Consider the following 17,986-nt stretch of genomic DNA (forward strand, 5'->3'; position numbering starts at 1 on the left):
GATAGGATTATTATTGGCTATCCCAGATGTATAGATAATGTCCTAGGTAGCAAGTGCATGGGCACCTGATACAGGTGGGGACAGAAGTTTCTTTCAGGGGCAAGGAACAACACAGAATTTTTTAAAAAGTGCCATGATCTTCCCCTGAAACCAGAAATCTATGCTACTTTCTCTGTGAGACTTTGACTCCAAAGTCCAGGAGTTCTCCTTCTCCTTCTTTGAGGCTCTACAGAGAAGCAGCAGATAGAGAGCTGAATGGCAAGAGGCCTTGCTTTCATTTTTGAAGAAGAAAGTTTTGTTGGACACTTCCATGGTGAAACTTTTAGCATTTTGAAGATATCATCACATTGTGTATTAGTCAGCTTGGGCTGCCATAACAAAATACCACAGGCTGGGTACTTAAACAACAGAAATGTGCTTCCTCATACTTCTGTAGGCTGGAAGTTCGAGAACAAGATGCTTGCAAGTTTAATCTCTTTTGAGGCCTTACTCCTTGGCTTACAGTGGCCACCTTCTCCAGGTATTCTCACATGGCCTTTCCTCTCTGCGTATGCATCCCTGGTGTCTTTTCCTCTTCTTATAAAGATAACAGTTCTATTGGATCGGGGACCTTCTCATCTGATGTCCTTTACTCTTAATCACCTCCTTAAAAGCCCCATTTTAAAATGCAGTCATATTTAGGTTAAGAGATTCAACCTTCTAATTTTGTGGGGTGGGACACAATCCATAACAATTTTATCCTGGTGCTCATGACTGCCATTAAGAAATCATTTATTATTATTGCTCCTTTGAAGATAATATACTTTTCCCCCTCCCCTCTGACTCTTATTAAAATTTTTCTCTTGTGTTACAGTGTAATTTTCTTGAAATATATTTTCTTTGTGATTTATGGAGTTTCTTGAATCTATAACTTGAAGTTTTTCCTCACTTTTGGTAAATTCTCAAATATTAACTCTTCAACTATTACTTCTACTCCATTCTCTTTTGTCTCTCCTTTTTGGTCTGTAATTACATGTGTGTTAGACATTTTGTAGTTCATATGTCCCTGCTTCTTTTTTATATATATATTACTAGAGGCCTGATACACAAAATACGTGCACTCGGGGAGTCCCTCATCCCGGCCTGTGCCCTCTCACAGTCCGGAAGCCCTTGGGGGATGGCCGACTGCCAGTAGGCGGACATCCGTAGCACAGCCGTGGAGGAGGGAGAGGCTCCCACCACCCCGCTGTGCTCACCAGCTGTGAGCCTGGCTCAGGACTTCTGGCTGAGCAGTGCTCCTCCTGTGGGAGCACACTGACCACCAGGGAGCAGTTCCTGCATTGAGTTTATGCCCTCTGGTGGTCAGTGTGCATCATAGTGACCAGTAGTTCTGCCGTTCGGTCTATTTGCATATTACCCTTTTATTATACAGGATCTTTCATTTCATGCTTCACTTTGGATATTTCTTTCAGAGCTATTTTTCAACCCAATAATTCTTCATTTTAGTAGTCAGATCCATCCACTGAGCTCTTAACCTCAGCTGTGATTTTTAAGTTATAGACTTTTCTTTTGGATATTTTTATAGGTTTACTATCTTGTTGAGGTTTCCAGTCAAGATGGTGATGTAGGTAAATGCAGTACACACATTCTCCCACAACCACATTCAAATTAAAACTAAACTACATAACAACTATCATTCAGAACTGCCTGAAATCTAACTGAACATAAGTCCTAGAACTAAGAAGATAAACAAGAAGCCACATTGAAACTAGTAAGAGGGGTAGCAATATGGAAGGGGCTGGTCTCACGCCCATGTTTGGCAAATAAAAACCAGGAGGAGTATCTCAGCTGTCGAGGTCACCCTTGAAGAGTAAGTGGTCCCAGTCCCAGACCAGGGCACCCAGCCCAGGGTTCCAGTACCCAGAAGAGAATACCTATAGGTGCTGGCTGTAAGAACCAGCAGGGATTGTGGCTGAGTGAGATGGAGAGCTATTGGAGTCCCAGGTGTTCCTCTTAAAGGGTCCCACGCATTAAGTTATTTGACTAATCTCTGAGCTCCAGTACCAGGGAAGCAGCTAGAAAGGCACCAGGGACATAGGGGGCAGAAGTGAAATGTATGGCATCAGGGAAAGAGCTAGAGGTGCAGCTTTCCCCCAGACAGAAGTGCTGGCAGAGACCATTGCTCCTTTATTAAACCCTCCCCCAACAGAGCCATTCAGGCAGGCATTAAATCTGTGTCTCCATCAACCTGGGTAAGAGTGTTCACCTACGCTGGTGATTCCCTGAGAACTCCAACCACAGAATTGACTCATAATTCTTTACCAACTTGCATACCCACCACGTCTTAGATGGCTTTTCTATATGAACAGCCTGTCTTTGTTTATGCTTCACATTTTTCTAAAATCTCTCGAACAAGCAGATCTAGTCTTAGCATGCCCCATACCTCTCACTAAGTAGTTCCAGACCCAGTACTAGTGACAGCTGGCCTTGGTTTGCAGCATGGCCTCTCCTAAGTACCTCAAAACACAGCAAATTAGCAGCCATCTGCTGGTCACTTTGTACCTCATTCCAGGTGCTCCCAGAATCAAATAAAAGATTTGGAAGATAAGAAAGAGAAAACACCCAGTCAGAACAGCAAAAAGTAAAAAGAATCCAAAAAATGAGTATAGTTAAAGGAGCCTCTGGGACAACCTCAACTTATTAACATTTGTATAATGAGGGTGCTAGAAGAAGAGGAGCGAGAGCAAGATATTGAAAACCTATCTAAAAAAACTAGAGGCCTGGTGCATGAATTTTGTACATGGGTAGGGTCCCTAGGCCTGGCAGCGATCAAGGCCAATCAGGGCCTTCCTTCCCCAGCTACTGGCTGCTGGCTAGGGCCTTCCTTTGTTCCATGCCACCCCCTGGTGGTCAGTGCACTTCATAGCGAGAATTTGAACTCCTGAGGGGACAATTTGCATATTAGCCTTTTATTATATAGGATGACAGAAAATTTCTTTGAACTGGTGAAGGTAATAGATATACAAGACCAGGAAGCACAAAGTCCTAAACAAGATGAACCCAAAGAGGCCCACACTAAGACACATCATAATTAAAATGCAAAAGTTTAAAAATAGAGAGAGAATCTTAAAAGCAGCAAGAGAAAAGAAATTAGTTACTTACAAGGGAGCTCCCATGAGACTGTCAGTTGATTTCTCAACAGGAATTTTGCAGGCCAGAAGGAATTGGCAAAAAATATTCAAAGTGATGAAAAGCAAAAACCTAGAACCAATATTACTCTATACAGCAAAGCTATCATTTAGAATTGGAAGATAAAGAGCTTCCCAGACAAGAAAAAGCTAAAGGAGTTCATCACCACCAAACCAGCATTACTTAAAATGTTAAAGGGCCCTGTTTAAGAAGAAAAATAAAAAACATAAAAAATAAAATGGCAATAAATACATAACTATCAACAATTGAATGAATCTAAAAACAAAATAAACAAATAGAACAGAAACAAACTCATAGATACAGAGAACATTCTGACAGTTGCCAGATGTTGAGGGATGTATAAAAAGGTTGAAGGGATTGAGATGTACAAATTGGTAGTTACAGAATAATCACAGGGATGTAAAATACAGCATAGGCAATATAGTCAATAATCCTATCGAATAATAGACAAACATGGTAATTAACCGTACCTCCAACACGCTTCCCATTGGCTAATCAGCGAGATATGCAAATTAACTGCCAACCAAGATGGTGGCCGGCAGCCAGGCAGCTGAAGTGAACAGAGGCTTGCTTGCTCTAGTGACGGAGGAAGCCAAGGTTCCCTGCCTGCCGCTGCCGGCCTCTGAGCTGCACTCTAAGAAACCATGTTGCAAATATAGAAGCTAAACAAACCCCAGAAACCTGCTTTCAGCCAGCCGAGCCTCAGAGCTGGAGTTGCAACAGAGTCTCAATTATAGAACCCAAACAAACCCAGCAGCCGAGGTCTCAGAGCTAAAGCCGGCTCTCAGTTCCAGTGACAGCCATAGAAGGTAAATAAATCCCATAATTAAAAAAAAAAAAAGGAGAGGTTGGGAGCTTCAGTCACCCTCCAGCCTGAAAACGGCCCTCAGCCCCTCAGCCAGACTGGCCAGGCAACCCAGTGGGGACCCCCACCCGGGGGTGTGACCAGCTGCAAACAGTCATCATTCCCTCACCCAGACTGGCCAGGCATCCCAGTGGGGACCCCCACCCTGAAGGGGGTGTGACCAGGTGAAAACAGCCATCATCCCCTTACCCAGGCTGGCCAGGCACCCAAGCGGGACCCCCCACCCTGATCTGGGACACCCTTCAGGGCAAACCAGCTGGCCTCCATCCGTGCACCAGGCCTCTATCCTATATAGTAAAAGGGTAATATGCAAACTTATCCTAATAGCAGAAGGACTGGGAATGATTGATCACTATGACACACACTGACCACCACGGGGCAGATGCTCAATGCAGGAGCCGCCCTCTGGTGGTCAGGGTGCTCTCACATGGGAGGAGCTCTGCTTAGCCACAAGCCAGGCTGATGGCTGCCAGTACAGTGGTGGTGGTGGGAGCCTCTCCTGCCTCCTCAGCAGCGCTAATGATGTCTGACTGCAGTTTAGGCCTGCTCCCTGCTGGCAAGTGGACATCCCCCGAGGGCTGCTGGGCTGCCAGAGGAATGTCTGATTGCCAGCTTAGGCCCAATCCCCCGGGGAGTGGGCCTAAGCCAGCAGGTGGTCATCCCCTGAGGGGTCCCAGACTGCGAGAGGGCACAGGCTGGGTTGAGGGACCCACCCTCCCCGCCAAGTGCACGAATTTTTGTGCACCGGGCCTCTAGTATTATAATAATTATGTATAGAGTCAGATGGGTACTATATTTATTAGGATGTTCACTTAGTAAGTTATATAATGTCTAATCACTGGTTTATACACCTGAAACTAATATAATATTATATGCCAACTGTAGTTGAAAAATAAAAAATATTTAAAGTCAAAAAATAAAAAAGGAAATTACCAATAATTAAAAAATATCTTGTTGAAATCTTAATTTCCTCATCTATATCCTCAAAGTTATTAAGTATATTTCCTTTAAATTATCTAATATTTGAAATCTTATTGATTCTATTTCTATTGTCTATTCTGTTCTGTAGTGTTCAATGATGTTGCCTTATCTCCTTTGAACTGAATTAAAGAGGTAATTTGAAGATTTTTATATTTTTTGAAGGTTGTTTATGTTTATTTCTGGCAAGAGGCTAATCGATAGTCTATTCATCTAGACTGGAGATATTATCATAAGCTTTCCTCAACTTCTCAATGCTCTGGATTTCCTTGTTGACTCATAATTTTTTACATACTTGTTAGTTCTTCAGTGTCATCAATAAGATTTAAAACAAATTTTCAGACATTTGTAGTTCCCTACTGGAGGATTATTCTGAATTACATAGCTCTATTATCAGAAGAGGAAGTCCTCTTTTATTTTTTTAATGAAAAGTAAACTACATACATAAAGACTATATGATATATGTATATATACACTTTGGAACAGAGTTTATATAGTTCATTATGGCTTAATTAGAAAAACAAATTATAAATGATGTGGATAAAGAAGAGTTTAATAACCTACTCTTTGACCCTAAATTATCATTCCCTGAATCCCCCTTATCCATAGATAAATATTTTTTAATTATAGTTTTATGTTTTACTACACAAAATAGACTAATAATATTTTTTCCTTTAGAAAACTGAAATGACTTCAAACCTTATATTAAAAAACTAGAGGCCCAATGCATGAAATTCATGCAAGGGGCTTGGCCCTCGCAGATGTTCAGAACATCCAGAAGGTCGTTCGGCTGTCTGGTCTAATTAGCATATTACACTTCTATTATTATAGATGGTATGATAGTGCCTGGACCATATTTAGGAAGTTTTAATTATAAGTACATCTTATAGACTTATTTTCTTCCTTATTCAAATATTTATTGAGTACCAACTATGCACTTGTCTTTATTGTAGGTGCTGAGGATAAGTGAATAAGAATGTAATGGTTTATCTTTCATGGAACTTATATTCTACTAGAGGCCCGGCGCATGAAATCGTGCACCAGTGGGGTCCTTCAGCCTGGCCTGCGGGGATTGGACCAAAACCGGCTCTCCGACATTCCCTGAGGGGTCCCAGATTGTGAGAGGGTACAGGCCAGGCCAAGGGATTCCACCAGTGCAAGATCCAGGGTGGGGAAGGACCACGGAAGGGCTCCAGGGCATGTCCAGCCCATCTCGCCCAGTCCCGATTGGCCAGACCCCAGCAGCAGGTCAGCGCATCTGCCCCCTGGTGGTCAGTATGTGTCATAGTGACTGGTTGAACAAACGGTCAGACACTTAGCATATTAGGCTTTTATTATATAGGACTAGAGGCCTGGTGCATGAAATTAGTGCACGGGGGAGTGTGTGTGTGTGTGTGTGTGTGTGTGTGTCCCTCAGCCTGACCTGCACTCTTCCAATCCAGGAGCCCTGAGAGGATGTCCTACTGATGGCTTAGGCCCGCTTCCCGTGGATCTCTGCTCTCGGCAGGGCCTGCCTGCTCCACACAGCAGTGACTGCCAAGCAGGCCATGCTGGGAGCTGCCTGTAGGCCACGTTTGCCTGCTCCTGGGTCTCTGTGGTGACGGCCAAGCAGGCCATGCCATGCTGGGAGCTGCCTCCTCCCTACTGTCAGTCTCCACGGAGGCAATGAGGTTAATTTGCATACTCACTCCTGATTGGCTGGTGGGCATCGTGAAGGTACGGTCAATTTGCATATTTCTCTTTTATTAGTGTAGGTTGGTGGAAACACAACACAAAAGTAACAGTTTAAATTAATAAATAAGACAATTACAGATAAATGTCACAACTGTAGCAGATGCCATGACAAAGAGTAACTGCATAGAGGAGAAAGGGCTACTTTAGGATTTATTGTAAAGGAAAGCCCCTCACAGGACTAGAAATGCAAACTAAACAATGAGAGGAGCCCTTTTGTAAAGTGTGGAGGGCAGAGTTTTTAGGCAGAAAGATGAAGTACAAATGTTCCAAAGTAAAAAAATTTCTTAGCATATTTGAAGAACAGAAAGGAGTCTGATAATTACAGTCAAATGGGCCATGATGTAGAGTATAGTTTTGTTTTAAGTTAAGGCTCCCATACTAATTTTTTTTTATTTATTGAATTGAGAGAGATGAATAGAGAGAGGGAGAGAAGGAGAGAAAGAGAGGAGAAGTATTGATTTTTTGTTCCATTTATTTATGCATTCATTGGTTGATTATTTTATGTGCCTTGATGGGGGATAGAACACACAACATTGGCATGTGGGGATGATGTACTAACTAAGCTACCTGGACAGGGCCTATCATATTAAATTTTAAAAAGAGAAGTTAAAATATGACTTCTGATCTTCAACTATCTCTACTTTGAGGTTCCAACATACAATGCATATTTATTTATTTTAATTATTTAATTTGTCTATCTATCATCTATCTATCTATTTATTTTTTTAAATCCTCACCCAAGGATATGTTTGTATTGTTTTTTAGAAAGAGAGAGAGAGAAACATTACTGTCGAAGAGAAACATCAATAGGTTTTCTCCCGAATGTGCCCCAACCAGGGATCAAACCCTCAACCTTTGGATGCAGGGATGAAGCTCCAACCAACAGAGCCACTCAGCCAGGGCTCAATTTTATTTATTTTTGCTACTGACTTACCTCAGGTTCTTTTCTCTCTAATCTTCAAATTGAGCCATAAAAAACAATAACATATAAAATTAAACTACAAAACTTTGTTAACTGATATTTAATTCATAGTGCAGGCAAATTTTCACTTGTCTAAAAATAGTGAAGTTTTGTCCTCCATCTCTAAAGAGGGTTGTGAGAATTTAATTAGTTATTATAGATAGAACACTTGGGATATTGCCTTACTCAAATGGTAAATGACAGGGAAGAGTAGAGAGGCTGTGATATCATATTACACTAAATTATACGGTAGATAAAAGCTTATTCCGAATATTGTGAAAACACAGTGAGTGGTGTTCCAAGATAGAATCTGAAAAGTATTGCTAAGGCATTAATGCCTGAGATGACAAGAATTAGCCAAGTGAAGAGATTTTCTGCAATGCATAGGGCAGTGAGTCCAAAGCAGCATGATCAAAGACATAATATAAGCATGTTGCATCTCCATCTATATTTAGACTATTTAGGGAAGGGTCCTTTGTGTTTTTATTTATTCATTACAAAACATTTATTTAGCATTGATTATACATTAGGCACTATGTTAAGGGATAGTAAACACTAAGGAGATATACAGAGCTAAAATTTTTGTAGAAAAATAGCAATTCAAAGTAGACTGGTTGTTAGAAACTGAGCTTCTGATGGGCACATCCATTTAGAAATATTCATATTCCAGTCTACTTTGTCTAATACTGAGACTTGCTCAGTATAAATGATTATGAGGTTCTCTTCTTAAGAGCATGCCTTCAGGTCTACTCTGGTTGCCTGCATATGCCCTGTACCATTTATTTATTCTACCAGCTCCTAATACCTAGTCATTAGCAAGTACTCTATACAGCTTTGTGTGTGTGTGTGTGTGTGTGTGTGCACAAAATCTATTTTACAACAATCTATATAATGTGACTGAGTCTGTGCTCTAAGTTAGACAGAGAGAGAAAAAGAGGGAGAGAGAGAGAGAGAGAGAGAGAGAGAGAGAAACTGGGGGATGTGTGTAATCCTATAATTAAAAAAAGCACAAAAGAAGAAGGTTTGATTAGAAATGCTCAGAAGTAAAATTATAGAAATTAAAGGTCTTTTAATGCCTTTAATACTAAAAAAATTAATACAAAAATATTTGAACATTTATGATGTATATGGACATATGATATGTATAAGTGTTAAGTTTTATAGGAGGATAAATCAGGTGCATGTTACTGATGATAGCACCAGACTGAAAATTTTAAAAACTTGATTTTAAAATCAAGTAAAATTGTTCCAGGGTTTGAAGATTGCTGGGCCAGATCCAATTTTTTTGCGGCTCTTCTAGCTTCTGTCGTTGTTCAAAGTAAGAAGTGTAAATTTGGAATTGGCTTTAGGAATAGCAAATTTAAAACTTTCAGCAGATTAGGGCAGGAAAGTCATAGAATTTATATAAATAAAAAGAGAAAGAAATGAAGCCAAAATATGGTGTTTACTTTGGAGCTGTGTGGAGAGCTTTTTATCTATCTGAAAATTAAAACAGGTTTTTGAAAATATGGTCATTTATTTACAGTCTAATCTACACTAATAAAAGAGAAACATGGTAATTAGCGTACGACCGCTACCCTTCCCATTGGCTAATCAGCGTATCCTTATGCAAATTAACTGTCAGCCAAGATGGCGGCCGGCAGCCATGCACTGAAGCGAGCAGGGAGGCTTGCTTCCTCCAGGAACTGCAGACTCCAACGTTACCCGCCTCACTTGCCGGACTCTCAACTGTAACTCTAAGCAACTATTACTATGTTGCAAATAAGAAGCTAAACAAAACCAGCTTTCAGTCAGCCCCGGACTGCAACATTGTATCCATGTTTTCAGCAGCGAGGCCTCAGAGCTAAAGCTGGCCCAGAATTAAAAAAAAAAAAAAGAAAAGAAGGAGCTGTTGGAAGCTTTTAGTCAACTGCCAGTGGGAAAACAGCCCTCAGCCCCTCAGCCAGCCTGGCCAGGCACCCCAGTGGGGACCCCCACCCTGATCCAGGACACCCTTCAGGGCAAACCAGCTGGCCCCCACCCATGCACCAGGCCTCTATTCTATATAGTAAAAGGGTAATATGCCTCCCGGCACCGGGATCAGCGGAGCCGCGAGGCCTCCCTGCACCGGATCAGCCTGACAGGGGGCAGCGCCCAAACCCCCTGATCAGCCCTGCTCTGTGCCTGCTAGGGGGGGAGCTCCCCAATCCCCTGATTGCCCTGCAGCTCTGTGTGTGACAGGGTGCAGCGCACCAACCCCCTGATCGGCCCTGCTCTGTGGGTGACAGGGTAGAGCCATAACCTCTCCATCGGCCCTGCCCTGAGTGTGACAGTGGCAGCGCCCCAACCCCCTGATTGGCCCTGCTCTGTGCGTGATGGGGGTGGCACCGCAACCTCCCCATAGACCCTGCCTTGAGTGTAAACAGGGGGCGGTGCCCCAACCCCCCAATCAGTCTACCCTGAGCATGACTGAGGGTGGCATTGCAACCTCCCGATCCGCCCTGCTCTGTGCATGACGTGGCGGCGCCCCAACTCCCCAATCGGCCCTGCTCTGAGCCTGACCAGGGGCTGCACTTAGGGATTGGGCCTGCCCTCTGCCACCCAGGAGCAGGCCTAAGCCAGCAGGTCATTATCTCCCGAGGGGTCCCAGACTGTGAGAGGGCACAGGCCGGGCTGGGGGACCCCCCCCCCCGCCCCGAGTGCACAAATTTTTGTGCACCGGGCCTCTAGTAGGTACTTATAATGCTAGATAATCATAATAATATTAATAATAATAATAATATTAGCTTTGGTAGCAGCTAATATAGGGTACAGATCACATCTTTATCATGTTGGCACTGAACTGTTTTTTAAATTTATATCAATGTGCCCAGTCGGTGTGGCTCAGTGGTTGTGCACTGACCCATGCACCAAGAGGTCAGTGGTTCAATTCCAGGTTAGGGCACATGCCCTGGTTTCAGGCTCAATCAGAGTAGGAAGCATGCACGAGGCAGCTGATTGATGTTGATGTTTCTCATGGATGTTTCAATCTCACTCTCCCTCTCCCTTACTCTCTCTCTCAAAAGCAATAAAAACATATCTTAAAAATCATATTAATGTAAGGTATGAGAAATAACAAAATTGATTAATCTCTCAGAGTTTTTCCTAATTCAATAATGTCTTTATTCCTTTCTTAAATATTTTGATTCTAAGTTTGTATACACTTCAGCGTTACCTAAAAACCTCAGTTCTTCAATTTTTGTTTAATATTTGCTAACTTTTTCTTTTGGATAAAGAAGTTATTCTCATTTCCCTTCAGCCATTTATTCTCTGTATGATCTTGGAAAAGTCATTTGTCAAGCTCTTAAAACTAGTTTTCTCATCTGTAAAATGATGACAGTTATAATACATTTTTCAGAATTTATAAGAAGATTGAATCAGAGAATTATGTAGCACTCTTATCATAGTACTTAGCAAGAAATATAATAAACACTACCAATTGCAAAACAATAGAAAAATAAAGCCATACTTTTAAAATGAATGTTGCTAACAATGAAAAATTTTAAGCACTTACTATGTATTTATACTGTGTGTTGCAAGCATTTCACAAGTAGGATCTCATGTAATCCCCAACAACTAAGTATTATTAGCATCCAATTTTTTTACAGGTGAAAAATAATGCTAATAGATGTTAAATAATGTCCCCAAGTGTGCAGAGTCAATAAACGGTGGAATCAAGATTCAAACTGTGCTAAGACTAACTTTAGAGTATACACTTACATCAATGAAGCTATGTGTCCTCCATACAAGTGATAGCTACAGAAGAGTATGTCAGGGCTCTAAATTAAACATTCAACAACCCCCCCCACACACACACAAAAAAAAACAAAGGAAGGTTGGTGGGAGATCTTCAAGGTAAAGAACAAGACAATGATAAATCAAGAATCAAATTCCAAGGCAAAAATCAGATATTGAAACCAAAGTAGAAATTATGGGTACCTGACATTAAATACTATAAATAAGCAAACAGATCAAGTAAACAAATGTTAACTTTGTAAAGTCCTCAGGCTTTTAATCAAGTATCATAGAACTGATTGATATCTGACACACTGCCTGTATATGAGGTTATCCAGGGAACAGGTATGGTCAAAGATTCCTCAGCCTTTATTGGGTTAAAGGAAGATCTAAATCTAGCACCTAGACAAAAATTTTCAACATGGTATGAATATGATAAAATAAAAAAATATTCTGTAAGATAAAGCCTGTTAGGAGGGTATGATTATCTAATTTATAAAATTTAATGTAATTTAATATTTTATATTCAATATTTCATATTAAAATGTCTCAAACTTAAGCATATATTTTACCCTAGACTAATAGATTATATCCACCATCCTGTCTGTCCTTTTAGTGATATCCAGAAAAAGTCAACAGTAATAATAAAAATATTTAGTACAACTTATAAGAGGAATTATAAAACCCCACTTGACAATATTACAAAGTTTAAAAAATGGATTTTTAAATATAGCTAAAAATATCAGACATTATTATAAAAGAAATGAGCATTATAGGAAGAAATAGTCAAATACTATAATCTAATTTCAACAACACCAAAGAAGTTATATGACCATGTGGCATGCCATTGTGCTGAGATAGTTTTCCATATAGAGTCATTCAATCTAACCCTCCAGCAAAATTTAATTCTGGTCTCCCTCATTTATGGAAGGTAAGATGCCCAATTATTAATTCTATTTAAACTTTTTAAGAAAATTAAAAGGCTTCCAATATTGTAAAATTAGATTGTGATAATGGTGATGTAACTAAATATATCAATAGTTATTGAATTCTACTCATAATGGGTAAATTTTATACTATGCAAATTTTATCTGAATAGACCTGGTTTAAAAATGTGTCCCTACAGGGAGGCCGGTTTCAGTCAGGCTGCTAACATATAAGTTGACTGGCTAAAAATAAAAGTGAGTCAGGAAGGTGCGTGAGGCCAGCATAGCGGAAAGACAACATGGGATTCAACCTGGCCAGCAATGATCAAATTATATTTGCCTCACTATTTCCCCTTGAAAAGGGAGCAGAAATAAACATATTACTGAGGGGGGAAAAAGTTTTACTACATCCAACAATTTTTGCCAAGCCCATTCCTTTAAAAAAAATGTCTTAATGTAACTAGTGGTCACTAGAATATCTGGCACATATATAACCGTCATTCAGTGAAATTAATGAAATGCCAAATGTACTTAACCCTTTGAGTGCCAACCAATATCCTAGGAACTGTGCTAAAATTGCCAAGGCATTTTTGCTGATTTTATAGCAGTTTAGGAAAAAAATTACGAATCGCAAGTAAATGAAGTTACATATTCAATCTCTTCCACAAAATCGTCATCTTCACAGCAAGAATTGACATATTTAGCAATATCATCATCACTAATAAAAGCAGACTTAGAACTGGACACTGCAGGAGGAGCGAGATAGCACTCCTGGCACTTTTGGCGAAAGACAGGAGGAGTGCGATCGCGCTCCCCGGCACTCCAGGGGTTAAGGTAGAAAGAAAAACCTAAACACATTTCATTTGGAAATGAAAACAAAAATACACATTGTATCATAGAGCATATGTGGAAATGTTTCATGTTCGATAGTCCTCTTTATCTCTACCACTATTTGAACTATTCTTAGTATCTATATATATAAAAGCCTAATATGCAAAGTGTCCCCTTGAAAGTTCGACCAACCGGGAGTTTGATCGCTCTCTATGACATGCATTGACCACCAGGGGGTGGCATGGAAAGAAGAAAGGCCCCTCATTGGCAGCTGGCAGCCAGCAGCCGCTAGGGACCCCACCCATGCACAAATTTTGTGCACTGGGCCTCTAGTATTTTATATTAGCACAGAAATTAATAAGTATTCTATATGCACATATAAACTATTCTTGATAGTTACTTAGCTTCACATTTCATAGGAAAAGAAAAAATACCAAAAAACATGTTAGGATAGATTTCTTTTCTGATTTTTAAGTATGTGCTAATTTAAAGGGGAAAAATGCCCAGTTATCCTTTTCCCCAGGCATTTCCTTTTTAAAGTAACAACGCTCCTATTTAACAGGTAATATCTGTCGAGTTGGTATTAATTTTAGCAGAATTTCCACTCTTTCTTTTATTGTATCATTTTTTTTGGGGGGGGGGGCTTTATTTATTTAGTCTTATTGTTGACAGTATTACAGATGTCCCCATTTCTCCCCCACCTTTGTCCCCCTCCACCTAGGCCTCTCCATACTATTATCTGTGTCCATGGGTTATGCATATCTGCATGTAAGTTCCCTGGTTAATCTCTTCCCATCTCCCTCCTACTCCCCTCCTTTCGGGACCTGTCAGTCTGTTCCATGCATCTATGCCTCTAGACCTATTTTGTTCATCAGTATCAAAAGATACCTTGTAACAAATGAAAATGAACACACAATAACCCAAAATCTATGGGACACAGAAAGAGTAATCCTGAGAAAGAAGGTCATAGCATAACAGGCCTATCTCAAGATATAAAAATCTTGCCCAGCAGGTATGGTTCAGTGGACTGAGCATTGTCCTATCCACCAAGAGGTCACTGGCTCCATTCCAGATCAGGGCACATGCCCGGGTTGCAGGCATGATCTCCAGTAGGGAGTGTGCCCAGAGGCTGACGATCAATTTCTTTCTCATTGATATATATATATATATATATATATATATATATATATATATCCCTCTTCCTACCTCTCTCTTTAAAATATCAATAAAAACATACTTTAAAAAAATATATATAAAAGAAACAAGAAAAATATCAAATAAATTATCTAAAGCTACAACTAAAAGAACTAGAAAGAGAACAAGAAAAACTCAGAGTAAATAGAAGGAAGGAAATAATAAAGATCAGAGTGGAAATAAATGTCATAGAAACTAAAAAACAAAAACAAAAACAACAACTACAACAAAAAAACCACCATGAAATATCAATGAAACCAAGAGCTAGTTATTTGAAAAGATATATCAGATTTATAAACCTTTATTCAGACTCATCAAGAAAGGGAGAAGACCCAAATATGTAAGTAAAATCAGAAATGAAAGAGGTGAAATAACAACTGACACACAGGAATATAAGGGATTGTTAGAAAATACTACAAACAACTATTTGCCAACAAATTGGACAATCTGGGAGAAATGGACAAATTCCTCAAAACATACAATGTTCCAAAACTCAATCAGGAAGAATCAGAAAACCTTAATAGAGGGATAACAACTAATAAAATTGAAACAGTAATCAAAAAACTCCCAGCAAACAAAAGTCTTGGACTGGATGGGTTCACAAGTGAATTTTACCAAACATTCAAAGTAGAACTAACACCAATCACCTCAAACTATTCCAAAAAATTCAAGAGGAAGGAAGATTTCCAAGCTATTTTTAGGAGGCCAGCATTATTCTAATTCCAAAACCAGACAAAGACACTACAAAGAAAGAAAATTACAGGCCAATATCTTTGATGAATATAGATGCTAAAATCCTCTACAAAAATTAGCAAATCAGATTCAGCAATACATTAAAAAGATCATACACCATGACCAAGTGCAAGAGATGCAATTCCAGGGATACAAGCTGGTAGAATGTTTGAAAACCAATAAATGTGATACATCACATAAACTAAATGAAGGATGAAAATCACATGATCAATTAACACAGGAAAAACATTCAACAAAATCCAGCACCCATTTTTGATAAAAACACTCATCAAAGTGGGAATAGTGGCCATACATAATAAAGGCCACAGATGACACACCTACAGCCAACATCATATTCAATGGGCAAAAACTAAGTGTTTCCCTTAACAGAAACAAGAAAATAAGGATGTCCACTTCTACTCTTTCTTTTAAAATAGTGAGTAGTGAAGTTAAGATTGTAATAAGAAAATGTACCCTTTCTAAAAGTGAAGCCTTATTTTATATTGAAAACACATTTTAATTCCATTAAATTCCAGATTTTAATTTTAAATATTTAATACAGTTTGTGAATATAAGTAGTAAATTAAATATATTAGAATATCATTTCAATATTTGATCACTTCCATTGACATAGGCTAATATTATCTGTCATAAAATTTAAATTATATAGTAAAACTAATCATACAGCATTATAAGACTTTCACAAAAAATAGAAGGAATTCAAATTTATGAAAGCATTGATATAAATACTAAAACACTATGCTAATTAATCAATACACTAAATTCATATTTTAGCTCCAGGAACCATATTTTGAATGTTATTTAGTTATATCTTATATATAATTTTTCATATATGTCCTTTAGTACTATTGAGGATTTTAAAAATTTGTTTTAAATACACATTTTAATCTGTATATTTTTTACCTTTCTATGAATCTGTGATTAAAACATACCTTCAAAGTAACCAAGTCTCCTGGGTTTTAGCTTCTTTGGTGATTGTGTAGCAGAAACTTTACTCTCATTGTTTTTGAATAATGCTAGGCGCACTGTGGCATCTGGACAAAATAGGAAGATAAGACAGAAGGTCAGCCATAGATCATTCCTTCTCTGAGATAGCTATACATTTTATGAAAATATTAAAAATGATACCTGCTCTATAAAACTATGTGAAAATAATGATATTATTTTTAAAGACTCATAATATGAAAAGGTAATCAGCCTGATAACTAATGAAATTGAAGCAGTAATCAAAACACTCCAGCAAACAAAAGTCTTGGACTGGATGGCCTCACAAGTGAATTTTACCAAACATTCAAAGAAGAATTAACACTAATCCTCCTCAAACTATTCCAAAAAATTCAAGAAGAAGGAAGATTTCCAAGCTACTATTGGTTATCTGATTAAACACATAGCTACTATTTAATACAAAAAGCAGAAACACTAATAATGTGAACAAATTTTACATCTAAAATTTCCAGTTATGGCATCATCCTTTTATTTGGGGAGTTGCTTCACTGTTTATTATTTTAGCTCCTTATTTAAATTCATAATATTTCTGCTGCAATAAAGTACAATTTCCATAAATACATAATAGGTAAAAGCTATTATTTTAGGAAATATCAAATACCCTATTTTTATCCTCTAAACTATGAGAAACTGGGCTAGATGAGATGGACGGAAGATAACTAATGGGACGAAGAACAGATATAAAATGATTATTCATTAATTTTACAGATAAATTAATAGTTTCTTTATTGCCCTAATTTATTGTATTTTACATAACAAAAATGTAAAAATCCTATATATTTTTATACCCAAGATAATTCTAAATCTAGTAACTTTACAAGATAAATAGGATAATTGTAAACGCAGGGCCCTATATATTTCTTTTTATTTGAATGAATGGTTCTATAGAATGTAAAATTGGGGATTTGGTAAGTTAAAATAAGACAAAAGATTTTTGCTTGTTGATGAACTGTAAGAAAAGAAAAATATAAAATATAGTAAGTAATAGGAAATAGAATAAAGAGTGGAAATTTTTACATTAAAGTAGGTTAACTTAGTTGTACACCTGAAACTAATAAAATAGTGTATGTCAATTATATAGGGTGTCCCGAAATTCACACAAGATTTGCAATTCAATTCAATTGAATAAAAACAAATAATATATTGTAGGTTATCATTACACCACAATTTAGTTCAATGTACATTTCTTAGTAACTCACATCATCTTGCAGGGGTTGGAGAAGGCAATGGGGGAAAAAAGGGAGATATGTAATTCTTTCAACAATAAAGATTTATTTAAAAAATAATCTTTGATTAATACCTAGTATAATAGAATTAAATATACTAGATGGAAAAAGAAGATTTTAAACATTATTAACCCCAAAATACATATCTTCATGAAGACAGCATGTGTTTTGGAGTATAAATCTGAAGAACAGTATCTTCAGAGTTATTCTCTAGCATGAGCAAACTGAAGGTTTCCACTATTCCTCTAATAATAATTTATCTTTAATAAGCATAATTTATATACTTCACAGATATTATATTTCATAATCTTAGGGAAAAATTGGTCAATATTGGGCACATCTCATAATTATTAGTGACATGAATTATTATGAGTTGGGTTCTTTATATATTCAATATAAACCATCAAAAAGAATAATAAAAATCCTTGCATGTATATATTAAAATATATTTAATAGAATGAGTATTATATATCATTTAAGTTATTTACAGAAAAACATAATGGCATGCCAAAGGAGCATTAGTCATTCAGGCAGACAGATTACCATGGGCTTACATACCTGTAATAACACC

At 38.1% G+C, this 17,986-nt stretch overlaps 1 protein-coding gene across 9 annotated transcripts in view; it reads right to left on the minus strand.

Annotated features, from left to right (window-relative positions):
- LRRIQ1 (leucine rich repeats and IQ motif containing 1) overlaps positions 1–17,986 on the minus strand; it is a 243,591-nt gene that overhangs the window by 101,091 nt on the left and 124,514 nt on the right. For all 9 annotated transcript variants that reach the window (XM_070409621.1, XM_070409624.1, XM_070409622.1 and 6 more), the window contains one exon: positions 16,117–16,218. In XM_070409621.1, the coding sequence (XP_070265722.1) occupies positions 16,117–16,218 (102 nt within the window). The remainder of the gene's footprint in view (positions 1–16,116; positions 16,219–17,986) is intronic.

This window comes from Myotis yumanensis, unplaced genomic scaffold (genome assembly GCF_028538775.1).
Source record: "Myotis yumanensis isolate MYYU_CA2020_CCGP unplaced genomic scaffold, mMyoYum1.0.hap1 SCAF_3, whole genome shotgun sequence".
In the NCBI taxonomy this organism is placed as follows: Eukaryota; Metazoa; Chordata; class Mammalia; order Chiroptera; family Vespertilionidae; genus Myotis; species Myotis yumanensis.